Raw genomic sequence first — 26,806 nt, 5'->3', positions numbered from 1 at the left:
CACCATGTTGGCCAGGATGGTCTCCAACTCCTGACCTCAGGTGATCCACCCCTCTCAGCCTCCCAAAGTGCTGGGATTACAGGCATGAGCCACTGTGTCTGGCAATGCTGTATTTTCTATCACACAATCTCTGCATTTTAGAGATGTTTCTTTTTTTTTCTTTTTTTGAGTTGGAGTCTCGTTCTGTTGCCAGGCTGGAGTGCAGTGGCTCACTGCAACCTCCACCTCCCGGGCTCAAGTGGTTTTCCTGCCTCAGCCTCCTGAGTAGCTGGAACTACAGGCACCCGCCACCACACCTGGCTAATTTTTGTATTTTTAGTAGAGACGGGGTTTCATCATGTTGGCCAGGATTGTCTCGATCTCTTGAGCTTGTGATCCGCCCACCTCGGCCTCCCAAAGTGCTGGGATTACAGGCGTGAGTCTCCACAGCCGGCCGAGATGTTTCATTTCTTGTCACACTTTGGCCCCTTTCTACTCCTAATTGACGAGAGGGTAAGGCCTACAGAGGGGCCCAAGGCAACAGTTGAAGCTGCTTTTTGATGAGACATACAGGAAACACCAACCATCTAAATAAACGTCCTCTTTATTTTACCAAATATAATTTATCAGTTAAGTTGACATTTGTCAATTCAGTTATAGTAACTATAAATAATTCTCTTAAGACACAGTTCTGTAACTTTTTAAGGATACGAGAGTAAACCAATATTGCTCCTTGCAGCCAGGCCAAAAGTACATGCAGTTGGTACAATCGGGGAAAAGAAATGAATCTTCCATGAAAGTCACCTTCATTTTCTTTCCCTCTCACCCTACAGTCCTCCTCTGCTCACACACTCAGGGCCTGGGGCATGCCTATCTGTCTGCTTTTTAGGCAAAGGAGGTCACTCCAGAGTCTTCTGGAACTGCCTGGCCAAATTCCAGAGATGAGGAAGGGGCGAGTGACTGGGGTAGGGGTGGCTGGAGACCACAGGGACACAGCCTTAGGGGCAGAGGAGTTGGTTTTGATGCCTGTACAAGAAGAATCTGTGTGTAAGTGTTTTTTGACGTGGAAGAAAAGATGAAAAAAGTCCAGAGGGAGGAGGAAAAACAAGCCCAGGCTGGTGTTAATGAATTCTGTTGGACACAACTCCAACTAGAAAACCTCTAAAATTCCTTCCAATTCTACGGTTCTATGATTCCAGAAGGAGGCCTGGAGGTCTGGGTAGAAATGGAGGGACAGAAAATATGGTCTCTGGAGGTCTAGGGCAGGTTCCTGGGATAAGGTGTGGTGTTGGTAGAAACAGGATCATTGCCTAAGCCTTCCCTTGGAGGTGGGCCCTTGAGGCTACAGATGGAAGGGTTTCTGTGGAAGCTTCCGAGAGAGAAGTTACAAAAAGCCTACATCCAAATCCCCAGATCTGTACACGTGTGACTGCGGATGGAGACTCCAGTTTTCTCCTAATTTTGTGCTAGGCAGAGAAAAGTAGAAGCAACCAGATGATGTCCACCCTGCTAGTTCTAAATCCTCTTTTGGGTGCTTGGTGAGGAGAGGTGGCGGGAAGGGAATGTGAGGAAGGGTCGTTTAGGGAAATAAATACTGGTTGAGCAATGGGGCTGGTGGCTCTAGCTGTGGTCAGCACTGCACAGAGTAGGGGTCTGGAAAGGAGAAAGAGGCAGAAGAATCTGGCTTGAAGTAGATGCAAATACTTACAACGAGGAAACTTTCTCTGCCAGATTGAAAGGGGCACATGGCCTTTGTAACCTGGAGAATGAGGTGAGGTTAGAGCTGTGTTTCCCTTACCACTGGCTTATCAGTGCCTGGCACAGTACCTAACACATAGTAGGCACTCAATAAATATTGCTCAAAGAGTGTTTCAGACCATGCTTGTCTGCAGGAGAGCTCATCTCGCGGAGGCTGCATATTTGCTGAATGAGCGAATAAACGATTGGTGAATGTTTGTGGGTAGAAGCCAAGAAGGAGGAAAACTGACCTCTATGGCATGACAGAATGAGTAATTTTAGGAAGTGACAGGGTCCAAGGTGACCAAGTAATTATGTCCTTAGGAGAAATGGCAACAATGAGACACCCATGGTTGTCCTCAACCTCCAAACCATTCTCCACATACCCATGACCTGTCCCTAATCTCAAAACCCAACCCGGCAAGCTCTGGGGAAGGTAGTGCTTAGAGACAATTTGAGATGAAGGTCGAAGAGAGACAAAAGAATCAGTCCTCTGGGCCCAGGGAGAATGTGGATTTTGGGGAACCTATAGGTGGACATGGGTCAACAGGGAGAAGAGTGCACTGTTCCATTTTTTCCTGGATATGACAATCAACTGGAAATGATCAGAGGGAGGGGTTGATGTTGATCAGGCCATTGAACAAGAGGCATGTGCACAAATTGAAAAATCAGTCCACCTTACTTTTCTGCGAGTGGGAACGCTTAGGTCCAGAGGGCAAGAGGACAGAGCTGGGATCACAGGGGCCTGGAGCAGCTGTCTCCTGTCCAGAGCTTTGAAGTTGGTCCACTTCTACAAAGGTATGTCTGTGTTTGGGAGTGTTACTTATTCTTCTGTCCCTCTGTTCAACCAAAACCAAAAATAAAACAAAACAGATAAAAAGAAAACAAAACCAAAAATCCAGAGCCCGCTTACAAAGGGTTTCTCATTAGGGCCAAGACAGGTTGCTAAAGCCAAACCCCGTGTCCCCAGATTCCAGACAAAACTCCCCTGCCCCAGTCCACATCACCTGGAGGCACCTACCATGAAACTGCACTTGGTGATTGCCTCAAAAACCTACTTGTACTGCTTATCTCAGGCCATCTGTGTTTCCCGAATTCTTGCTATACAAACTTGGCTCAATGTATAAAAATTCCCATTGAAAATAATGAGAATTTGGTATCAAAGTGAAGTCCTAGAAAGAGGTGGGAGTGTGGGGTGGAGTAGGGACAGGGGAACAAAAGAAAAATTTCAAATAGAAAGTGCAGAGGGATGGGGAAAAGGTTGAGTGACCAAGCTAGTCCCCGACATCCGTGTCTCGGTCCCCTATGAGCCAGAGGACATGGAAACTGAGTGCTAGGAGCCCAGTGCCAAGCAGGTCCCCCAGAGCAGTCAAGTATGGGATGGAGAAGTTGTCCGGGTCCAGGCCCCGGCCCCACATCCAGTGCACCATCCAGTCTGCGATGTACAGGAGAATCAGCACCTGGGGAGACAAAAGGGCCCAGCCTATAGCCATCCTCTCTCTCCAGGGGGAGCCAGAGGCCACACGATCAGACCCATTCAGTGCATCACAAGGCTTGGCTGGCCACAATCCTTACTTTTTAATCTTCCTCTTTCCACCCCAGCAACCTCTCTGTGTTCCTCTACCCCACAATTAACCACCTTGAGCAGACAACAGGCACAATAAGAGCTCTTTAGAAAGGAAGATACTGCTACGACCCAGGGTCACCCCTATCAGCATTATATTCTGCCTCCAAGTTTACCAAACAAGGAGCTTCCTGACCTAAATCCTACTTGTTGCAGGAACTCAGCCCTCTTGCCTCTAACTCTGGGTCACCTCATTCTGGGGTCACTCCAATTCCCGCCACGTTGGCTTTTCTAGGAGCCTGGCAGGGGGCTGGCTGTTGGAGTCAGCTTTTCCTAAAGGGATGTCTTCTCTAGGCAGAGTGGTATAAGGATAGTGTTTGAAGCTGCTGCTGGCGGTTGTCTTAAGTAACAGATGATCATCCAAAGCTGGCTTCCTCCTGACCCTTTTCATTCTGTTGTTGTGGCTTTTCTTTTTTTTTTTTTTTTTTTTTTTGAGACAGAGTCTCGCTCTGTCACCCAGGCTGGAGTGCAGTGGCGCGATCTCGGCTCACTGCAAGCTCCGCCTCCCGGGTTCACGCCATTCTCCTGCCTCAGCCTCTCCGAGTAGCTGGGACTACAGGCGCCCGCCACCACGCCCGGCTAATTTTTTGTATTTTTAGTAGAGACGGGGTTTCACCGTGTTAGCCAGGATGGTCTTGATCTCCTGACCTCGTGATCCGCCCGCCTCGGCCTCCCAAAGTGCTGGGATTACAAGCGTGAGCCACCGCGCCCGGCCTGTTGTGGCTTTTCATTCCATTTCCTTTCCATTGTTTGGGCTCAAAGAATGCAAGTTTATTTTAATATTAGTCCTAATAAAGTTGAATTGTGAATAAGTCACCTCAATATTAATATAAAGCAGACAATGCTTACCAATTCAAAATACATTTGACATGATCTGCAGCTTTGATTTTATCTGTACTCTTGCTTACCTTCTATTAATACAGATAATTAAGAATGACTCAGATCAGAATCTCGCTAGTGGGCCCAGGACCAGCAGCATCAACAACAGCTGGGTGCTTGTTAGAAATGCAGAATCTCTGGACCTCCTGAGTCAGAGTCCGCATTTAACGAGATTTATATGCGCTTTTAAGTTGGCGATGCCCTTGATCTAGAATACTACGGTGGGGCAGGCCTGAATCTCCTAGAATCTGCACAGTGCCTGACATTTGGGCTCCCTAAATGACTGCATCTGCGTGAGAATGAAACAGATTCTGACGGTCAAGCTCCAATACAGTCAATCATCTGGGAGGTTTTACCCTTGACTATACTTTGTAAATACTGTGGTATGAAAATTCTGCCCTAAGGGATCCAGATGCGGGAACCACAGCCCTTAAGGGATCCAGAAGCCAGAACTGATACCTATTTTTAGGCAATCTTGGTTGCCTCCTGTCCTCTCCTGTCCTCTCTCTCTCTCTTTTTTTTCTTAAATTTTAGGCTCTGCCTGAGAGAATCCTGCCCTCTCTCCAAGGAAGCCAGAGGTGACTCTTCACATTCTCCCTTGCCCTGCACATAGCTGTCTTGTGCTACCACGGCCTTGGATCACCTACCCTCCATAACTTCACACCCTTTCCAGCAGCTGCAGAAGGGTCCCAAATAAAGAGCATGGCCAGGAGGCCTTTGGGACGTGCCCTAGGAAGGGAATGGTAGCAGCTGTCCTCACATTCCAGCTTCTTGAGCAGGCCCCAGGACACACGACTGGGAGGAGGTGGCAAAGGGATCAATAAGAGCCTTTACAGGGGATCAAGTGTCATGCTCTGGCCCTCCACAGATCTAGAGAGGAGAGCAGAGGCAAGAGTGTCTCCAGGGTATTCATCATGGGTGATGGCACCGAGGCTCATCCTTTCCAATCCAGGCCAAGGGATGAGCTGAAAACCTCCACCACAGACCCTTGGCATACGCACCCCCACCTTCCCACCACGTGCTGCGCTGGAACCCACTAGCAATGGAATGCGGTGGCTTGGCTAACTGCTGCAGGGCAACAGCATATGGCTGATTCTCAGCCCCGTCCCTGCCAAGATGTCCGAACACAACCTTTCTAAAGCTGGGGGTGAGGGGGCTGGAGGGATAGGTGTTAATCAATACAGGACTGGCGAAATAAAATTATGGTCTGTGTATCATAGAATACGATGGAGCTGTGAGAAAATCAGGGTGTTGTTCTCTTTATGTATTGATATGGAATGATCTCACAGATAAACTTAAGTGAAAAATGCAGGGTGCAGACAGTGTGTACAGTATACCACATGTGTGTAAAAAAGAGGAAGGAAATAAGAAAAATATATGTTTACTTTTATAAATACAAAATAGGTTTGAAGGACACACAAGAAAGGGATAATACTGATGGTCTGTGAAGGTGAGAAACAGATGGCTGTGAAGAAGAGGACAGAAAAGAAGACTTTTCACTGAGGTTTCACTATGAACCTGAAAACATTTTTGAACTATGTGACTGTTCAAAAATCAAACCTATAAAAATTTAAAATGTAATAATAAGGGTGGACCTAGCTGTAAAGGGCTAGCATAAGGGAGCCTTGTGGTGATGAAACAGTTTTCTGTATTTTGGTTATAGTGGTAGTCACACAAATCTCCACTTGTGATAAAAACTGCATAGAACACACACACACACACACACACACACACACACAGGAGTGCATGTAAAACTGGTGCAATCTGAATAAGCACTGCGGATTGTATCAATGCTAATTTCCTGATTTTGATACTGTCCTAAAGTTATGCAAAGTGTTATTTTCCCATGGAGGGAAATTGGGTAATGGTATATGGGATTTCTGAACCTTTTTTTGAGAACTTCTTACAACTCTGATGATTTCAAAATAAAAAGCTTTTACAATGTAGTAATACAAGGGAGAAAGTGTCATGGTATTATGGAATGGCAAGGCTACACAGGATCCGACAGATTATCTAGTGCAGTGGTTTTGACAGTTTTTCAAGCTATGGGACCCTTTATGCAAATGAATTTCTTGAGAAAGCTCAGCATGCAAAACAGAGCCATGTGGAGCTCTGTGGCCAGTGGGGGTGGCATGCAAACCCCGCACGCTCAGCATCCTACGACCACCTGCATGAAAACTACCACCCCTGGTCCATTCCTCTCAATTTACAAATGTATTGCTGAGGATCAGAGAAGTAAAAGAACAGGGTCAAAGTCACACAGCATGTTGGTGACTCTACTGGAACTACCATCTGTTCTCCTGCACCCTTGTCTGGTGTTTATCAGCTGCCCGACACAGAGAAAGAGGAGGTTGAGTGTCTAAGAAGCCAAGTCTGGCCTCCTCTCCCATCCCTGCAGGGCATCCTGGCTCCTTCCCATGCCCCTGCTCCTGCCACTTTGTACCTGGAGCAGTGCAGCTGTCATATAGAAGATGATGAAGATGAGTGTGAGGGTGGTGTGCCCGCCCTGCATACAGCTGATGGTGTAGAGGAACACCAGGTGTCCTGGGACCACGAGGAGGAAGAGGACCCGGGCTGAGCGAGAATTCACGTCTGAAATTGGGGAAAAGAGGGTGTAAAGAGGAGGGGAGGAGAAGACCTGGCCCTAGAAGGCCTTTCAAAGTCAGGAGGGACGGCACCATACCCCAGGGCAACAGACAGATGAATGTCTCTACTTCTCCATCCTGTGGTCTCCAACCCCTAGGGTGCTCCAGGAAAAGACAGCCCTCCTGCCTGGGCTCTGCCCTTCAGAATAGCTGGCACAGCCCAGCAGAGGAGAACCTGTGGATCTGGGCCCCAGCTGTCTCTTAAGTGAAGCTCACCGACAGTAGGCCTACTCCCCCCAGGGATGGGAGGCTGGGAATCTGCCGTTACCAGGGCTGAAGAAGGTGGTACAAGGACTGGGACAGCGGCGAGGAGCTTGCTCAGAGTTCTCTCCTGGCATTCCATTCATGTGCAGGAAGGTGGAGATGCGGCTGGCCTGCACTGCCACCAGATTGCCCCCAACACCTGCAGAGACACATACGGGCTTAGACACAGATAGAGGTCAGGGGGAGAAGTGGGAACAAAATGATCTTCTCACTCTTTGTCTTTTATCTATAGAGGCACTGTCCTCTGTCTTAATTTAGGATCTATGTGGGCATCATCCATTCACCAGTCCCCAAAAGAAGAGTAAGGCACTAAGAAGGAAGACAAAGACCCCTGCTTCTAGGGCATCTTCCAGCCTCCCCCATCCTCCCCTCTATGGAGATGCAGCAGTTCCATGTTCTCCTGGCAAAGCTGTGACAGTGTTGGAAAGGATACGTGCAGATCTGCAGACTCAGAGAGCCTGACTTCTCCACCAGTAGAGCATGGGCACCTGCCTTCCTACACAGCTGAGGGGATGAAGCCCTGCCTTGCCTCACCCCCCTCCAATGCTCTGAGCAGACCCAGGCACCCTATGGTCATATGCTGATTCTGGTAACCAGTTTCAAGGATCAGGTTTGAGCTTCAAACTCTGGAATCTGGTATCTCCGCCAGGACCTGTGCTGATTTCTCTGTTGCCCTCACATCCCAGCCAGGTCCCTGCTCTTCTCAGCCTTGCTCTGAGCTCTGGGGGACTGGTCTCCATGGGCTGCATCACCCAGTCTCCCTTGCTGGCTGCTTCCACTGTGTTTGTTCAGTGGGAGGCAACAGCAGGCGACCAGAGGGCAGGTGGAGAGAGAGATCAGGTATTTCTTTCCCAATCCCTCCCTGCTTTTCAGCATTGGCTTCCCCATGTTGAGGGCAAAGACAGAGCTTTCACTGGACTCCTATAATGCTATTCCCTCGTTACTATGGTTTGAATATAGTTTGTCCCCATCAAAACTCATGTTGTGGCTTGGTCCCCAAATGTGGTGGTGGGAGGTGGTGCCTTTAAGAGTGAATAGGTTATTAAGATGGATTAATGTCTTTCTTGGGAAAGGTATAGTTCCCATGAGAGTGGGTTGTCATAAAGCGAGGTTTGCCTCTCGTTTTGCCCATTTTGCACATGCCCAGTTTTCCTTCGGTTTCTCCATTTGGATGTTTGGATGCAGCATGAGGCCCTCACTAGAAGCAGCTGCCCAATCTTGAACTTCCCAGCTTCCAGAACTGTGAGCTAAATAAACCTCTTTTCTTTATAAATTAGCCAGTTTCAAGTATTCTGTTCTAGCAACAGATAATGGACTAAGATACTCCCCTTGACCCTTTAGGAGTAGAGGCTTCCCATTGCTGCTAATCTCTGGGTGCCTCAACATCCCTTATCTGTCCTTTTACTCTGCTTCCACCTCTGTAAGCAGTCCCTTCATTAAGGTCTTGAACCATCTGAGCTAGATTTTCTTGTCTGCTGGAACCTGACTGATACAGAAACCAACCCCTTAAGTCCTCTTCTAATGTCCCTTTCCTTCCCCCAGCCCTGCCCTCCGACCTCACCATTAATCACAGGCGTGAAGACAGCCATCCCCGCAAAGTTGGGGTCTGAGACAGTCTTGTCCAAGATGAGGCCTCCCACACTATAGAGACATAAAGACAAAACAACGCAAAGACCACTGGAGGGTTCTGCCTTAGTCTCTGGGTTGAGAGGTCCAGGCCCACCTATCCTTGGAGATGAAGGGAAGCACTATGGCTCTCAGGAGTTCCTCATCGTCCAGTCCTTGCCTCCCTTGACAGGATTAGGTGCTGCTCATAATATTCTGACTGGGCACAGTGACTCCAGAACAAGCTGGTGGTACTGGGTCAGGCAACCACCCCCTGTACCTGTCCTCTAAGTTGGCTGGAGGAGCAGCCTGCAGGACTATCTGCCTCTGAGGACCTCTGTTGTTCTGCCCACTCAGCATTTACTTCCCTTTCTGGTGATAGCACTGGGCTCCTCCTCAGGGAACCACCTGTCTCAAGCTCAGTGGCTATGGCTCAGGTGACAATGCCTCAATGATAGCTAGGCTCCAGGTCCATCCAATCAGAGGATTGCAGCCCCAAGGCCACGCTGACTGGTTTGGAGATAATCATGTCACCAGATGAGAAGCAGTGGAACTACTCTGGGACTTTGTGGAACTGCTGGGGTAAAGATTCTTTCTTCTCACTGGAATTGGTAGGAGTAAGAAAAGCATAAATCTGGGCTGTAGGCCATGACAGAGAAGAGCAGAGCTGAGAGTCACAGAGTACTGGGGCCCTGATCTTAGGTATGTCCCTGAATTCGGCTGTGCCTTTTTGGTTCTCCAGGTCAATACATTCTGCCTTGGAATGGAACCCAGTTCAGATGGTTTCTGTCATTTTCTTTCTTTTTTTTTTTTTTAATTTAGCAGAGTTTATTTGAGCAAAGAAACATTCACAAATTGGGCAGCACCCTGAACTAATAAAGACTCACGGAGCTCCACCCAGCGATGTGGGCAGCCAGTATTTATAGGCAGGAAAAGAGAGTGACGTATTGGTTTCTGTCATTTTCAACAGAAGGACATGTGACTGATACACTAATGAACACATTTCTAGGGTCTGACCCCCACCCCCTCTCTCCAGGGCTTAAAAAGAAGCCTGTGGCAGGGTGGGAGTGGGGTAGGAGTGGATACTCAGGGCCCCAGCCTACCTGCTGATGGCCATGGCAATGATAACAGGCTCCCAGCCCGAGTACAACACCTCCCTTGTGGCTGGACTTCGTCGGGCCAGCACCACCCAGACAGGCAGCAAGGCCACAAAGACAGCACACACCAGTGGGTAGATGTATCGCCAGTGATCTGAGAGGGCAGAGGGCAGAAGGAGATAAGCACTGTGTTTCCCTACCCCAAGTTTCTCCCTGGCTCAGCCTGAAAATGTCCCAACAGATCAATAGCAAGACTACACTAAATGCCAGTAAACACACTACCCCACTTGATCTTCACTGGCAGCTCAGGAGGTAGGTGGGACCAGCCTTTTCCATTTTATGGATGAGGAAACCAAGGTAGAGAGCTAGCCAGGCACTGAACCAATTAGGGACAGAGACCAGAGGACAGAGACTCTAGGTCTCTTGATTGGATCCCAGAAATCACCATCTCCCACCCGCTTCTTCATTTTGCAAGCAGAGCCCAGCCTCTGGTTCCTTTCCCTTACCCTTTCCACCTCATCCCTCCAAGAGATGTAAGAATCTGCAGGACCGCACAGGAATATACTTCTGATACTTTTCCCCTGCCCCTGATGCCTGCTTGAATTTGAGATCAGTACTTAGCTTCACATCTCTAAGATCAGGAATTATTACAACCTGTGTTCAAACCAAATAGTTTAAGAACACAGAAGAAACTCTTGCAGATTCGCAAACTACTACCATCTCTCCTAACCCCACCCAGGACTCCACCCGAGCCACACTCTTGGTGGCTCACTCAGTTCCAGGTAGAGTCCCCAGCTGATGCCTGAGAGCAGTGCCAAGGTGATGAGGTCGCCCAGGCTGGCAGCAATGGGTGTGGCCACGTTGTCTGGGTTGATGCCAATCTTGCGAGAGCCAATGATGACTCCAATCATGATCACACCTGGTGAGGAAATGGGAGGAGCGGCAGGCAGGGTGAGAAGAGATAAAGGAGTCTCAACAAACAAAAAGAAAGAGTGGAAGTGCCAGGTGCAGTGTTCTCTGGGGCGGCACTCCTTACTCCTCTATGCCCTCCCTTCCTTACCCAGTACCAGGGAAGCAATGAAGGCTGTGGCCACGCTGCTAGCACAGAGCAGGAAGGCGTGCGGAATACTGAAGTGGCCATCAGGGATCCAGCCAAAGACGACGGCTGCGATGGACGCCAGGAAGCCCACCACCGTGGCCTGCACCTGGGGACAGGAGTGGTAACTTGGAAAGCCCTGAGAGCAGTGGGCTTCCTAAGCTGAGGTCATAAGCATCTGGGCAGACCTCTTCCTGGCTGGCAGTAGCCCCAGGAGGCAGGCTGGACTGCATGGTCCAGTCCTCCCAGGCTGGAAGGATGTCTTTATTTATTTAGGTTCACACCAGACACTAGTACTGGGCAGTGCACTCTGCAGGAGCCCGGAACATGTTACTGGCTGAATGAGTGTGCCTCTGGGGATGGGAGTGAGGTTCAACAGAGCCGGAGCCTTCCACCCAGAGTCAAGGCCTGGGCCTCAAGGGGGAAGGCTCCCAGTCTGAACCTGTGTGGTCTCATGGGGAAATGGGACAGCAGTGGCACAGGACATCTCAGCACTCCTGAGTCTGCTCATATTGCCAGGATCTGCTGGGACTCAAAGGCACCTGCACCACCAAGAACTGAGAACCAGAATGGGTGATGCTGGGCCCTCCTCATCTTGGGCGTTTTCCTGGGTAACCTAGTTACCTCCTAGAGCTACTCTGGGGGAAGCCAGCTCAGTGGGATACTGGAGATTCACTCAGGAGCCTGCTGGGGCTGACCTGAGCCTTTCAGAGATTCCTGACTAAGGGGAAGCTTAGCCCACCCTCTCTGGTCCCTGCCTTCTTACCTGGATGAGGGCCATGTTCCCAGTGATCATCCGCCAGAGCTCCTTGGGTGTGTCCATGTGTCCAATGTTGGCCTGGGAAAGGGAGGGCAAGGGGCTGGAGCTCCAGGCTGGAAAAGGCCTGAAGCTCCATCCATTAGGCTCCTGCCTAGATCATGAGGCAGTACATGTGGCCTAAGACTCTGAGAGCAGGACCTGACAGTCCTGGAAAGCTGAAGCAGGATCAGGGAAACTGAGGCGAGAGGGAAGGAGCTAAAGCTGAGCTCCTGCAGCTGGGTGGTGGGTGGGAAGGGGGTCCGCTAGGCAGTCGCCTCTCTTCCTCTTAGGACACCAGCTGAGCAGAGGCAACTTCTATCCTTTGCCCTGCTTATCTGGGCAGCCCGTTCCTGCATGGGTCAGAACAACCCAGTCCCTGACTCTGAAGCCAGCCTCCTATCCCAGGGAAGGAAAGGTCAGCTGCTGGTGCAGGACTGAGGCTCCAAGAGTATTTGGGAAGGAGTGGGTGGCATGGGCCAGAAGTCGGGTATGGCAAGTCAGGGTGGGTTAAGTTGGATGCCACTTCTCTCTGTCACCTTCTCTAGACTCTTGGCCTCCTGAGTTTTATCATCTCCCACCTCCAACCCAGGGCCCTGTATCTGTTCAGGCCCGGAATCGTCATGGCTCACAACTGTGGGAAGTAGGAATGACAAGCAACTCCTCTCTGTCTGTTCCCTTAAAGAAGAACAAGCTGCCATGGGTAAAGGGAATGGGATGGCCGGGGGGCTGGGGGTGCTGGGAGGGCCTGGCTCTGCTCCCGCCCAGCTGCAAAGCAGGGCTGGAGATCAGAGGAGGCCCCCATCTGTGCGGGTGGAGGAACCAGCATGATGCCTGCCTGTCAAAGCTGCACAAACAGTCACGAGGTGGTTGAGAGGTAGGGGGTGGGGCAGGAGTCCAGGGGTGGCTGGGACATCCAGAAACCAAGCCTGGGAACCACTTTGGGCAGGGAGCCCCTGCCCAGGAGCAGGACACCCAGCCTGGGATCTCCCTACACCTGCCCAGCCAGGCCCTCCCTTCCCACCCCAGCCCCACACTCCAGGCCTGGGCAGTGCAGAAGGGCCCGTAGCCCTTTCCCAGTCTCTGGCTCTGTGCCGCCCAGAGTCCTCTCTGTGCCCCGCTCCTCCCAGCCAGGACACTCACTGCAGTGGAGAGCCTTGATGCCAGGGTCATTTCCAGGTTCCCTTTGAGCCCCAGCAGCGCAGGCACTAGGATGAAGACCTCTGTCACCTTCTGGAAGACTTCCCAATGCTACGAGGTGAAAACAGAACCCAGGAATTTCAGTGCCCCAAAGGGCGGGCATTGAGGTTCAACAGGTAGTGAGATCAGGGGCTCGAGGAGGAAATAGAATCAGCAGGGAGTGAGCACGCCAGCCACCTTTCCTCCAATAATCCTGGAACCAAATCAAGCCCATGATTCTTCAAAAAACACAACCCCCCTTCCTGCCACCCAGAACCAGGGAGATGGAGAGGGTCTCTGCCAATTGGGAGACTCTCAGTCTGGCCCTACCTTCTGTTTTCCTGAAGGTAGGTGGGGAAGGGTAATGGGGACCCACACAGCTGAGCTGCCCTGGGCAGCCTGACACCCCAGAAATCCTTTGCAATCCCCCCTCAAATTGCAATCCCTGGCCCCTTTGCCTTCAGTCCAGTTTCTCTGTTGTCTCAGCTGTGAAGAGTTGGGCTCCATGGGGCTGGGGCCGAGGCTGGGGAGATTAGAGAGTTTGTTTGGTTTCTATCTCCAAGGGCTTTGGGCCTCAGCCACAGCAACTCTCCTTCTGAACAGGCACTGAATTAAGGCTGTGGCCCCCAAACCTCTGCATGCTGGTCTGCAAGAGGCTTTTTATTTCTCTGTGCACTGCCTTACCCCACACACCTTCCTCAGTCTGTCAGCTAGGAGAAGCAAGTATACTCCTGTAGGAAGAACCCTGGACCAGGAGTCAGAAGACCTGAGTTCTAGTCCCAAGACAATCAATCCTGGCTCTCCTACCAATGGCTTTGGTTAACATCTATTAAGGACTCATTATGTGCTAGGCTAAGTGCTCTCCATGTATTTTCTCTTTTAATCATCTTAACAACCCAATAAGGTAGGGGCTATTTTTATTCTCATTTTGTGAATGAGGAAACTGGGGTTCAGACAGTATTCTACTAGTTAGTGCTAGGAGGATTGCAGGAACCAGGACTGGCTATTTGAAAGCTACTTTACTTGCAATTGAAACTGAGGACTTGCAAAAAAGGTTAGGATTGTGTCTCCCTCCCTAGCCCTAACAGGGTAGGTGGTTTCTTTTATTTGTTTTAAGAATGGAAAGCCTCCAGGTTTGGAGAGGGAGGAGGAGGCAGGAGGCCAGGGGGATATATATGGGTTGGTCTGGGTATCACGGCTGGAGGTCAAGCACTATGTTGGGCATGGGCACTGCACCAAGAGCCTTGGGTCTCCTACAGGAGACAGCAGAGATGGGCCTCCTGCTTATCTCCCCAATACGCCTCCTCACATAGACCAGCTGGACACCTTAGACAAGTTACAAGGGCCTCAAGCTCTTGAAAAATGTTCAATTCAGGGACCAGATCAGATGGTCTTTCAAGGCAATTCCAACACCCACACTCTGTCGTTAAAGATGAGCAGTGGCCAGGCACAGTGGCTCACACCTATAATTCCAGCACTTTGGGAGGCCGAGGCGGGCAGATCACCTGAGGCCAGGAGTTTGAGACCAGCCTGACCAACATGGAGAAACACTGTCTCTACTAAAAATACAAAAATTAGCTGGCCGTGGTGGCACATGCCTGTAATCCCAAGCTACTTGGGAGGCTGAGGCAGGAGTATCACTTGAACCCAAGAGGTGGAGGTTGCGGTGAGCCAAGATTGCACCACTGCACTCCAGCCTGGGCAATAAGAGTGAAACTCCGTCTCAAAAATAAAATAAAATAAAATAAAATAAAATTAAATTAAAATAAAATAGATAAAATAAAGTTGAGCAATACTGTAGATTAGTAAGAGATCACCTCACATCCATTAGGATGGTTACTATTTAAAAACCCAGAAAATAATCAGTGTTAGCAAGGATGTAGAGTTTGGGCTGGGCGTAGTGGCTCATGCTTGTAATCCCAGCACTTTGGGAGGCCAAGGCAAGTGGATCACTTGAGGTCAGGAGTTGGAGACCAGCCTGGCAAACATGGTGAAACCCTGTTTCTACTAAAAATACAAAAATTAGCCGGGAATGGTGGCGCACACCTGTAATCCTAGCTACTGGGGAGGCTGAGGCAGAAGAATTGCTTGAACCTGGGAGGCGGAGGTTGCAGTGAGCCGAGACAGTGCCACTGCACTCCAGCCTGGGTGACAGAGCAAGACTCCATCTCAAGAAAAAAAAAAAAGGCATGTGGAGATTGGAACCCTTGTGCACTCTTGGTGGGACTATAAAATGGTGCAGCTGCTATGAAAAACAGTATGGTCATTCCTCAAAAAATTAAAAATAAAACTACCACATGATCCAGCAATCCTACTTCTGGATATTTATCCAAAAGAATAGAAAGCAAGGTCTCGAAGATATATTAGTTTGCCCATGTTCATAGTAGCACTATATGCAATAACCAAGAGGTGGAAGCAACCCGAATGTCCATCAAGGAATGAATGGATAAACAAAATATGCAAAGTGTGGTACATACATACATACCATGGAATATTTCTCAGCCTTAAAAAGGAAGGAAATTCTGTCATATGCCATAACATGGATGAACCTTGAGGACATTACTCTAGTCATAAAAAACACTGTATGACTAGTGGATACTGAGGTATCCAAAGTAGTCAAATTCTTTTTTTTTTTTTTTTTTGAGACACGGTCTCACTCTGTGGCCCAGGCTGCAGTGCAGTGGCACAATCACGGCTTCTGGCTCCAGCCATCCTCCCATCTCAGTCTCTCGGGTAGTTGGGACTACAGGCATGCACCACCACACCTGGCTAATTTTTGTATTTTTTGTAGAGACAGGGGTTTCACTATATTGCCCAGGCTGGTCTCGAACTCCTGGGCTCAAAGGATACTTTCGCCTCGACCTCCCAAAGTGTTGGGACTACAGGTATAAGGCACCGTGCCCAGCCTAAGTAGTCAAATTCATAGAGGCAGAAAGAAGAATGGTGGAAACAAGGGGCTGGGGGAGCAGGGAAAAGAGTGAGTGTTTAATAGGTACAGAGCTTCAGCTGAGGAAGATGAGGAGTTCTGGAGATCTGTTGTACAATGAGGTGAATATACTTAGTACTATTGAACAGCACACTTAAAAAAGGGTTAAGATGGTAAATTTTATGTTTTGTATTTTTTACCACAATAACCGAAAAGATAAGCAAGGCTATCGGGGCGGGTGGGGCTAGGGCTTGAGACCAGGAGAGGCTGGGTGCTGGGTGGCCCTATAAGGCAAGAACCTCTCTTTTCTTGTTGGAGCTCTCTCTGTGTGAATGGGGTGGGAGGCCTCACAGGACCCTGGGGAAGGGCTCATTTCACTGGGGTTGGAGCATACGCTTGCCTGAGCTCCTGGTCTGGCCAAGACCTGGGACTCTCCTTAGGGAAGCCCCACTAGGGACTAACAATGGGGAAGAGACAGCCCCCCATCTCAACAACAGTTACTGGGCTTCCAGGCAGCCAAAGGATGAGCCAGCCCCCTCCAAACACTGAAGGGAGGTGAATCCCTTCCCACTCTAAGACCCCCCAGAGAGAAGGCAGCCCCAGTGAGCCCCATCTGCCCTGGAGCAACTTGGGGACTATTACTCTTGGACACGGCTGGTACATACCATTGAGGCTCCAGCTCCCTGCAGTCCGGCCTTGCTCTGCTTCGCCTCCTGCTTCTTCCCAAACCAGCTCGAGAGAGGGGAAAAATCCCCCTCTTCTCCCCTCCCTTGTGGGCTTTCAAAGCTCCTCTCAGAGCACAGCCTCAGAACTCATCTTCACCCCAAAACACCAGCTCCACCCTGCTTCCAAGCGCCAGCTCCATGAAAATCTCACTTCTGCAGGTAGGTGTATGTAATGTATATGTACTCGTAGAAAGAAAAAGCCCAGAAGAAGACTCCACATGTATGCAAGCAATGTTTTCTGAGCTGTTTGTAATGAATATTGCTTGCTTTTATTATTATTTAAGAAAAAATGTATAAAGCTCAGCGAAGTTCCTCTGGTTGCTACCATAAACACCCCCAAATCTCTCCACCTCCCAGCACAATGCACCCCCTCCTTATAGCTACAGGAGGACCTACAAAGTACGGAGTTTTAGGAGCAGTGGGATGAGAGACAGGCAAGGAGAGGGAGCGGTCACAGTAACAGCCCCTATGCAAAAGTCTTCCCGATCTTACAGAATATAGCCTGGAACCTCACACGACCTGACCCCAGGCCAGCAAAGCCCCGAGTTGGCACTTGGGTCAGAGAAGCCAATTCCTACACACATACTTTCTTCACCCACAAACCCTCTCAAAGCTGCAGCTCAGGCAGAAAGCCTCTGACACATGGGCACGCACAAGACTCTGGGAAGAGATGCTGGAGGCTGGAGATGTGGAACTAGCCCAGGAATCAGGGTGGCCCTGAGGTTAGGAGTAGGCAGGATATGGCAGGGGCAGACAGTGAGTAGCTCTTCTTCCTCCTTTGGCCAAATTCAGCCCCATCCTGTTCATCCAGGCTGGGAGTATCTGCCCCTAAAGTCACACCCGTCCGCCAAGCAGCCACCCACACCTTCCTGCTCTGATGGGGATGAAAAAGGGCACGTTCCAGGAAGTGCTGCCCTGCTTGGAGGTAAGGGGAGCATCTAGATTTTAACTGCTTCTCAGAAATGCAGCCCCTCATCTCTTTCCTTCTCTAACCTTGGGGTGAGGGGTCATGGATCCCTGGTATTCTGCAGGTGAGGGAAGAGACTGCCTCCCCCATAGCCAAAACGAATCCTGAGGCACAGCAATCACCTTAAGTCTCAATCCTCAGTGGTCCTGCCAGTACCTCTTCCTTGGCCTTCCAATGCGCCTCTTCCATCCCTCACCTACTTCAATCCAAGCTCATACACTGACCCCAACCTGCCTTCAAGGGTTCTGGCCTGAGCCACCTCAGGAGGGTAGCAGCAGGGAAGAAAGTCAGAGCCAGGAATCAAGACATTAAGACTTAAATTCCCAGATACAAGCTTTAGGCTCCAGGCTGTGGGAGAATCTGGGCTCCTGTGGGAGAAGCTGGGCTGGACCTGATCTTTAGGGTAAGGACTAGGTCAGATGAGATTACAGTAACCCCAGGCTTCACCTGTCTGAGGCTTTTCCAAGAGGTATCCTCTAGGTGTCCAGGAAAGGGCTTTAGGGCAACACCTGGATATACGGTGCGGTACAAAGCAGGAGCAAAGCAAATGGGTCCCTGACAGCAGGGAGGGGACAGAGATGGGAAAAGCGGAAGGGGTGGTCAAGTGAAGCAGATAAGAGTGTCCCGCCCAGGGATGCTGCGGCCATAGGAGCAGGCCAGGCACAGGAGGAATACTTCCTTCCCACTCTACTTCCCCAAGGCCACGCTTGCCATGCACAGCAGGGCCTACTTTGTTTGAGATCCTTAGCAGGTGAGTAGTAAGTTAAAACAAGGACCTGTCTTAACCTAGCTGGGAATTAAAGTGCAGATGGGCACACTACTTCCTGTCACCCCATCCCTCACAAAGGCTGGCAGATAAAGGGAGTGAGACATCCGGAGCAGCCTAGAACCAAACTGGGCAGATGGGCACAAGGCTCCTGCAGTGAGGAGGCTCCCATATCCCAACCCCCTTCAGAAGCCAACACCAGGCCCCAGCCTGCTTCCCTTCCAGATGCTGCAGGAACTTTCAGCCATGGTTGGGAAGTTAGAGCAGACGGAGGTCCATTTATCCTTTTCCTACTTTGGGCCAGCACCAGCCCCTTATTTCACTGCAGATGCTGCTGTGCACATTTACGGGAGGGCAGATTAGAGGAGGCAGAAATGAGCCTTCTAGGAAGAAAGTGGGTTTTCTTTTTCTTTTAAATTAAAATTAAAATTTAATTTTTTTTTTTTTTTTTTGCATCGCATTGGGGAAAAGAAAACAAGTTTTCTACAGCAGCAAGGAAAGATGGGGGCCCTGGACCAAGGAGACATCTGAACCAGCGCCAACACGGACTCCTGCTCAGTTGCTCCAAGATGCTGGGACACTCCATAGCCAGCTTCTCCAGATGGCCCCAGGGTCTTGGGGCACTTTCAGACTCTCTTACTGAAGTCCATCTTAGCTTATGAAGGGGTAATATAGGTGTGAATCCTTAGAAACCGTCCTGCTCTTCCTGAATCTGAGATTGTCAGTCCCCCTTTCACTCCCGTGGATGTGGAATAACAATCTCCCTGTGGTCCCACGTCTCGTTCCCTCTGCACTCACCCCCTCCTGCCATCTCACTGTTGCCATCTGCAGGGCCTGCTCCAGCCCAGCTGTAGCAGGAAGGCTGGGGGAGGAGGACATGGACAAACCTGCCATTGTCATCCACACCAAGTGGACCCTAGCTCTGGGGTGAGCCGAGGTGCCACACCGAGAGCAGCTCCAAAGGTTCCCTACCTAGGCCTCTCAGTGTCTCCAGCTCACGGGCCTGGAGTGGGGGTGGGGCAACACATCAGAAGATTTGGAATCTAAGTGTGTGGGATGGGTAGGGGTGTGGTGTGTATTCGGGGGTCCCTCCCTACCCCATCTAAGAACTTTTATTCTTGCTCACTTCAGAAGATAACTCTAATTAGTCCAGATTCTAGTCCACCCAGTTCTTCAAGGAAAGACAAAGAAATAGTCTCCTCCTAGAGTCTTTTTTTTTTTGAGACAGGGTTTGGCTCTGTTGCTGAGGCTGGAGCGCAGTGGTACAATCATAGCTCATTGCGACTTCAAACTCCTGGGCTCAAGTGATCATTCCTATCTCAGCCTCTCAAAGTGCTGGAATTACAAGAGAATGCCACCATGCCTAATTTTTTTTTTTTTTGGTAGAGACAAGGTCTCACTTTGTTGCCCAGGCTGGTCTTGAACTCCTGGCTTCAAGCGATCCTCCTGTCTCAGCCTCCAAAAGTGCTGGGATTATAGGCATAAGCCACCATGCCCAGCCAGAGTTTTTTTTTTTTTTTTTTGAGTTGGAGTCTTGCTCTGTCACCCAGGCTGGAGAGCAGTGGCATGATCTTGGCTCACTGCAGCCTCCACTTCTTGGGCTCAAATGATTCTCTTGCCTCAGCTTCCAAGTAGCTGGGACTACAGGTGCCTGCCACCATGCCCAGCTAATTTTTTTGTATTTTTAGTAGAGACAGGGTTTTGCCACGTTGGCCAGACTGGTCTCAAACTCCTGACCTCAGGTGATCTGCACATCTCGGCCTCCCAAAGTGCTAGGATTACAGGCATGAGCCACTGAGCTCAGCTCCCTCTCCGAGTTTTTAACCAACTGGTGAACCATGGCCATGGTGAAGGCCGCAAGAGTTAGTGGTGTGGGTTCTAGGGTCAGATGACCAGGGACAAGTTACCTAATCCCTCTAAGCTATAGGTTCCCTACCCACAAAATGGAGATGATTATGGATCCTACCTCATGGGCCTACCGAAGAGCCCCCCAAATGCTTCCCCACTACCATTATTATTATCCAGAAAAGAAGACAACCCTCTTCAGTTCACCTCTGGACCCTGGCTCTGCACCCCTTTGTAGGTATCAAACCAGAATGCAACAACTTCAAGAATGAGAACTGAGGCCACAGGAAAGGAATAGAAGAGGTGGAGAAAAATGTTACCCTGGTCTCTTTCTCCTCCTCCTACTGTCCCAGTCACGGCCCTGGGGGAGAAGCAGCCACTAGGGGGAGGAACCCAAAGCTCCAGCCTGGCTTCCCAACCTCCATGTAGGAACAATCTTTAAGATAACAGGTTTGGGGAAAGGGGAGGCAGTGCAAGGCACTTTGGCATGACTTAAACCCCATTCTCATGAGGAACCAAAGGTGCAGGGTTCCCCTGAATGGCTCAAGTCGAAGTACTCCATGTGCACACACTATCAAGAACCAACCACCTTCAGTCTCCCGGGACACAGGCATGGTGAGACCTACCAGCAGGACTCTATATCACTATGGTCTGTAGGGTTGGCTTGGCACAGGGAAGGTGATTCTAAGCTTTGTGTCCTTCTGGGAGATATCATAGTCAGGGAACACTGGGAGTCCCAAAAAGCAAAGGCCAGATCTCCTCCTGCCTTGGTATTAATATTTCTCTGAGTACCTAGGACAGAGGCCAGCACTCAGCAGGAATTTGATACACATTGTTGAATTACTTAGATAAACCCAGCACCTTCAAAAAGTTTGGTGTGCCACACTGTGCCTAAAAAACTTTTATCTAAAAACAAAACTTTATCTCTTGGACCTGGAGGTTCTTCATAAGTCCTGACTCACAATAAATTAACATAGCACATCTCTGGCTGTTAGCTTCCATGTCCCACTGACTCTCATCCTTCATTCTACCCAATGTCCTCAAAAAGAACCCTCTTTGCCCAGGGCAGGTTCAGAATGACAGGTGAGGAGCAAAGAGGAGAGACAGTTCTGCCCAGGCCTAGTTACATTTTATCCCCATTTACAGCAGATAATTAGCACTTTTGGGTCTTGTTACACCAAATCTCCAAATCATGCATCAGACAGCAAGTACCCATCCCCACCCCCCAAGGGGATTATGCCAAGGTTACAGGAAGATAAGCAATGCCTTCAAGAGCCTTCCTACTTAATTTGAGACCCTCTTGGCAGCTGAACAAATTCCTGCCCAGTAGGGGGATGAAGGAGAGGCTTGAAACTGAGCTTTTTACTATGGGTATCCTTGAAACCCCAAATGCAGGGGAGAAAAGGCATAAACAGGAGACCCTTGTAAATGTCTCCTACTGAGCTGGGCTCGGCAGGAATGCTTGGGAGAGATGGCAAGCAATGACCCTCTTCCATCTCTCCTCTCCCAAGCCTCAGCTCGGGAGCCAATTCTGTTTCTATTTAGCAATACTGCCCTGACCACCTCCCCGGGACTACTCGGCTTCCTTGAGGCTTCTGTAGAAAGGAACTAGACCAAGAAGAAACCAAGGACATGATCCAAAGGGAAACAGTATTCTAGGAAGCAGCAGCACTTCTGACAGGGAGGTAGAGAGGAAGTTCCAAGTTTCCCAGCAGGCAAAGGTGGCCCTGGGCTCACCGTCAAGAGCTGCCCTACTCAGGTCCTACCTGCACGATGTCCAACACCATGCCAGCAGCCACGGTCCCAAAGCCTGCCAGGAGGAATGGAAACAGTACTTGCAGCCCGATGGAAAAGGAGGTCTCCTTGAGCGGGGAAGGTGGCGCAGGGCCACGGTCTGTGCTGACGTCGTCACTTTCGTTGCTCTGGCTCCCGTTCTCCAGCAGGGCGTCCTCCTCCCGAACCCCCTTGGCGTTGGCCCGAGACTCAATCACCACCTCTACCCCAGCCCCATCAGGCCCCAGGAACTCTGAGGTCCCAGCCAAGGGCTCTCTCCCTGGGCCATCTGAAGAGCAGGGAGAGGCAGAAGGGCCAGTCCCGTTCAGTTGGTGGACGTCCTTCGGCTCTGGCTTAGAGGACATGACAGGCAGGGAGGAGGGGAAGGGAGAACTTTCCTCTCTTCTTTTTGCTTTCTCTCTCCTTCTCTAACTTGGGAAAGAACTTAGTCTTGGGGTGAACCCAGGCTTGGGCGCCGCGGGACCTCTTCCCACGGCTCTCCACTCCTACCAGGCACTGCAAAAACTGATCCACCAACAGGCAGCCCCATCAAGCACTGAAGCCGCAAGCTGGGGAGAAACAAGAAATTCCTCACCAGATAGCCACTAGGGGTGCAGATGCCTGACTCCAACCCACCAGCTCTGTGCTTGAAGAAAATGTATCTGTCCTCTTATCTTCTTTGGTTCTCAGCGGCAGCCTCCTCAGAGCAGGGAGCATCCAGAGTAGAAGAGCTCAACCAAAGTCTGGGGTGCCCTCTGAAGTGGCCCCTCTTCCGTAAAAAGCAGCTTGAGTTCAAGTCTTTCAGAACACAGTGCCAGCCTGGGGCTGCGGCTCTTTCCCACTCCTTTGGCTGGGCTCTGTCAGCTTCCCACAGCTCCTCAGGCTCTGCTGGTCCCAGAGCAGCGTCTGCTGTCTTTCCCTTCTCTTCCAGAAACTTCCTCTCTTCCTGGGAAGAGCTAATACCTCTTCAAACCCCTGGTCCTTAAAGTCACGAGAATCAGTGTGGAACACCTTAGGTGGGAAGGAGAAAGAAAAGAAAAAGAACATTATGCTATAGCAAAGGACAGCTCGTACTGGAAGAATTTCCCCCCAAGGCAGTTAGGAGTTCACCATATAGTTATAGAGTTTGCTATTTGCCTCCCTTTTTCCGCAAAAATTAGTCAGTCCTGCACTGCTCCATCTGGAGGCTCAGCAGGAGCTATCCCCGCCATCCTCCCCACCAGCAACCCTCCTGGGGGATCACCACCGTGGTCACCAGCAACGAGATATGACCAGCCTGGGATTGGGAAGATGCTGTGCAGGAGCCCTCTGCACTGTTTCCTCAGCAACTGGGGGTGGGTAGTATGTCCTCAGCAAGACCCCTTCTTGAATGACCATTAAGAACTCTGCATTATTTAAGTGGGGTTCAGTTATAAATTCAGTCACAAACTCCCTGCCACACAGCCACTCCTGTATAAAGTGACTGCTTATCATCACAAGACAGCAACAGAAAGACAGCCACATAGGGCAAAGAAACAGGGAGAAACTGATTGCTGAGTGAAGTCCCCCAGACCCCAGATCGTTCTAGCTTCTGAGAAAACAAAACAAAGCTAGGAGGACTCCCTGGGCAGTGGGGCAAGCCTGCCAGACCAAGGCCAAGAGCCAGAGGCCTACCCACTCCTGCCCTTGAGAGTCAACAGTGTTACAAAGAGCTCAGACAGCTGACTCGGATCCAGGCCTCTGTCTCTCCCCCTCTCCCCCTCTCCCCTTGCTCTTGGCCCTGTGAGCTTGTCAGGTAGGACAAGGGAGTTATCTCAGTTAGACTGGACAGAGCATAAAACGATTGCTTATTACCCACGCATTTCAGTTAATTAGGCTCCTCCTGTTCCCCAGGGTTACTGAGAGTTGGATATATTGGAATTCTTAGAAACAAAAACAAAAAAACAAAAGTAGCAATAAAACAAAACCCAAAACAAAAACCAAAGCACCGTAAGCCAATATGCACTTGCTCCAAATGCATCTCTTTAGCTGTAATGGCTCCACTTCTCTTTGCCTAAAGGAATCCCCAGGCTTCCTAATTCCTCATGGACTCCCATCCTATTCCATTTCACCAGAAGAGCTCTTATTCGTAAAAAATAAATTTAAAGAGAGTTCCACCAGGTAAGAGGAACAGGTCTTTAAGTATTCCAAACACACACAATTAGTCAAGTTCAGTTTAGGAAAGGCGGTATCAAACCCCAGGAACTGGCCCAGGAGAACTGTTTCCTCTATCAATTCAGTCACCCACCAGGGCTCCCTTTTCCAGTCTCCTTAAACACAGTACTGTGGTTCTTTCAAACTCCCTCACCAGAGATCCAGGAGGAAACCTCTGAGTCCAGTGTCCCTATGCCAGAAAAGTTTCTGAGTCCGCTAAAAGCTGACACCCCCGCCTCCCTCCTGTGTTCCTGGCAGGCCACTGAACCTGAGAGGGGGCTCGCAGGAGGGGAAGCCAGTCCTCCCTCACCACTCCCCCTGTAAAGAGACTTCGGACAGGCCTAAGGCCCTGGGACGAAAGAAGCAAAAGTGAACCAGGACGCCCTATCCCCTCCTCCCAGGCGGGGACAAAAAAGACCATTTTAGTATCCCCAACCCCGAGGAGGGAGAGAAAGTAACTGGGTGGCCTCCTCAGTCTCTCCACCACTCAGATTCAGCAAATGCGCTGCGCGCCAGGACTCCCGCCCTCCACCACCCCCTCCCCGCCCCAGGACCCCACAGGACTGACCTGCCCCTCGCTTGAGAGGAAAGGGGGCGCCTGGCGAGTGGCAGCGTGGCCCGTGGTCTCGGGGGATGCAAGGCACCCCCTCTTCTCATCACTCCTCCTCGACAGTCCTCCTTGGCCCCCGGCGTGCCCCCCCACACCCCCAGCCAAGGCGAGCGTCCAGCCGCGACACCCGGCTCGCTACATTTCGCTTCTGCGTTACAGCGAGGCCGCCGCTCCGCTTCCACGCGGGGGAGGTGGCCGGGGATGGCAGGATATATCGCTTCGGGCCCGGCGGAGGAGCACCCGGACGGGGGACCGGGGGGCCGAGCTCACTCGCCCCCAATCGCTTCTTGCCCGCGGACTTGGGCCCAACTGGTTGGCTGCCGGTGGCAAACGTGATCTGGGGCAGACTGGGTGGCACCCCCCCTCCATCAAAAATAGATTCTCGGATGGACAACAGCAGCAGCCAATCAGGGACTGGGGAAGGGGCGGGATCAACCTCGGCCCGGCCCCTTTCCTTCGCTTCGTGCCCAGGAGGCGGGGCGCCGGGAAACGCAGTACGAGGAGTGACGGGAACCGGGAGCCGGCTCTACGCGCCTGGAGCGCACGGGTCCCAGCGCCCATCGGCCCGGGGTCCGAGGGGCCCGCTGCCCGGGCTCACTGCGTGGTGCTACCGCCCCCGGGCCCGCTGCGCCGCGCCGGAGCCCCAGCAGCCTTTGAAAGATGTGTGCGACAGTGCGCGTCCTCTCCTGCCTCTGGATGTTTCCTTGGAGCCTCTGGCCTTCGGGAAGACCGGTAAACGTCCCTGTGGAGCCAGCCAGCCAGCCACCTCTGACCCCCGGGCTCAAGCAGCCAGCCGCGTGCTCCCTCCTCCCGCTTGGTACTCGGACAGAACAGTCCCTACCTTGCTCTTGGTGTCAGCTCCTCTCCCGCCGGTTCGTCACTTTGGCCCCCCTCCAGGTTCCGCGTTCCTTGAGCAAATGGTTCACCCCTGATGAATCCGGCCTTAAAAAAGTCCCAGCCTTGAAAGGGGTGGAGACTGGGGGGCGGGAGCGAAAGGAGGTCAGACTCATGGCTGGGGTCGCACACGCATCACCTGAGGTCGGAGAGGAGGGGAGCCTCACTTCCTCTGACCCACTGAGCCTGGTGGCAGCGTGCGGAGAGATGTCACCATCTCGGGCTAAATGAAATCCAACTTTCCCTGACGCACCTTGTGGGATCAAAGAGGGGTGTTCCCATGCTCACCTTTCGCCTCTTCCTCCCTGGGGTATCTCCACCTCTCCAACACAAGCTCAATGCCAGTTCTCTTTGGGATGTTTTTGTGAAGGGAGTGTGACCTCTCTCATAAAGGAACCCCCACCCCCAAGTTTTCCCCTCTTGTCAGTGGAACCTGTGACCAACGGTTCCTTCCTGTCCTTTTCCTCCCTGAAAGTGGCCTGAGGGCATTCGAATATGGCTCTAGACCCCTGAATAGGGTTTGGAGCAGAGATGTGCCTGGGGAGAGGAGAACGCAGTGCTGTGTATGAAGCTTTGGGCACGTGCACACAAGAGCACACACAGCAACCTGAGCAGGTCATTGCTTTTGATAAGGATGAGAAATACACATACCAAACCCTGTTCCCCTCACCCACCCCAAACCAGTACCCCTAGGATGATTCCAGATCAGCTCTGGAGCATTTGCATCAAGGGCCTGCAGACTCACAGAACCTACTAGAGCAAAATATCAGTGTCTCAGACCCCAGTTTTGGCCTCAAATACTGGGTTTCTCTGCCAGGAGAAGTAGCTACTAGTCTAGGAAATGCTGGGACTTGTCCAGAAAGATGAGTTTGTGAATACGGGGTGTGGGGTTGGATGGGGAATTAAGGCTGATTTATCTGGAGGAACTTTGGTTGGGCTGGAGGCAGCTTCTGCCTTGTTGTATTCAACAGTTCCCTCCCCTCCACTACCCCATTTAATCTGGCCACAGCTCAGCTACCTGTGTATAAAATCTTGATCTCTATCCTATTTCCTTTCTACCTTCCATGTTTTTACTTACTTGAAAACAGTTCCCCTCTCCTGTGTGTATATTTTTTTAATTGAAATATACCAGGCATTTAGGAAGGGAACACAAAACCTAAGTGTACAGGTCAACAAATGATGACACAGTGAACATCCCCATATGACCACTATCCAGATCTAGAACGA

General features: G+C 50.9%; 1 protein-coding gene and 1 long non-coding RNA gene across 5 annotated transcripts in view; one reads left to right on the top strand and one right to left on the bottom strand.

Moving 5' to 3' along the window:
* Positions 1–567: 567 nt before the first annotated feature.
* Positions 568–25,641, bottom strand: SLC41A1 (solute carrier family 41 member 1). 2 transcript variants are annotated; one of them, XM_055234742.2, is made up of 11 exons: positions 25,527–25,641; positions 21,897–22,914; positions 12,866–12,973; positions 11,693–11,764; positions 10,891–11,035; positions 10,603–10,749; positions 9,837–9,984; positions 8,690–8,769; positions 7,133–7,267; positions 6,663–6,811; positions 568–3,176 (listed from the first exon to the last, which is right to left on the bottom strand). In XM_055234742.2, exons 2-11 carry the CDS (start codon positions 22,266–22,268, stop codon positions 2,991–2,993), a joined length of 1,542 nt encoding a protein of 513 aa, XP_055090717.1. In that variant the 5' UTR covers positions 22,269–22,914; positions 25,527–25,641; the 3' UTR covers positions 568–2,990. The 2 variants fall into 2 exon arrangements, with proteins under 2 accessions (XP_055090717.1, XP_055090716.1); XM_055234741.2 differs by lacking the exon at positions 25,527–25,641 and adding an exon at positions 24,644–25,075.
* The window catches only part of LOC134731956 (uncharacterized), a 23,481-nt gene continuing 21,850 nt past the window's right edge, over positions 25,176–26,806 (top strand). For all 3 annotated transcript variants that reach the window (XR_010114705.1, XR_010114704.1, XR_010114703.1), the window contains exon 1: positions 25,176–25,417. This is a non-coding gene — a long non-coding RNA (uncharacterized lncRNA). The remainder of the gene's footprint in view (positions 25,418–26,806) is intronic.

The sequence above is a fragment of the Symphalangus syndactylus genome, chromosome 19 (assembly GCF_028878055.3).
Source record: "Symphalangus syndactylus isolate Jambi chromosome 19, NHGRI_mSymSyn1-v2.1_pri, whole genome shotgun sequence".
Lineage (NCBI taxonomy): Eukaryota > Metazoa > Chordata > Mammalia > Primates > Hylobatidae > Symphalangus > Symphalangus syndactylus.
Note: the sequence above shows the minus strand (reverse complement) of the source record. Positions and strands in the feature narration are given on the sequence as shown.

What these genes read in the sequence shown, in the direction of transcription:
- SLC41A1 (XM_055234742.2), bottom strand. Translation starts at nt 22,268, where the DNA reads ATGTCCTCTAAGCCAGAGCCGAAGGACGTCCACCAACTGAACGGGACT. An exon ending in CATCAAGGCTCTCCACTGCA is followed by an intron (nt 11,765 to 12,865) that starts GTGAGTGTCCTG and finishes TCCCTTTCCCAG; the next exon opens with GCCAACATTGGACACATGGA. An exon ending in GGAACATGGCCCTCATCCAG is followed by an intron (nt 11,036 to 11,692) that starts GTAAGAAGGCAG and finishes TCCTGTCCCCAG; the next exon opens with GTGCAGGCCACGGTGGTGGG.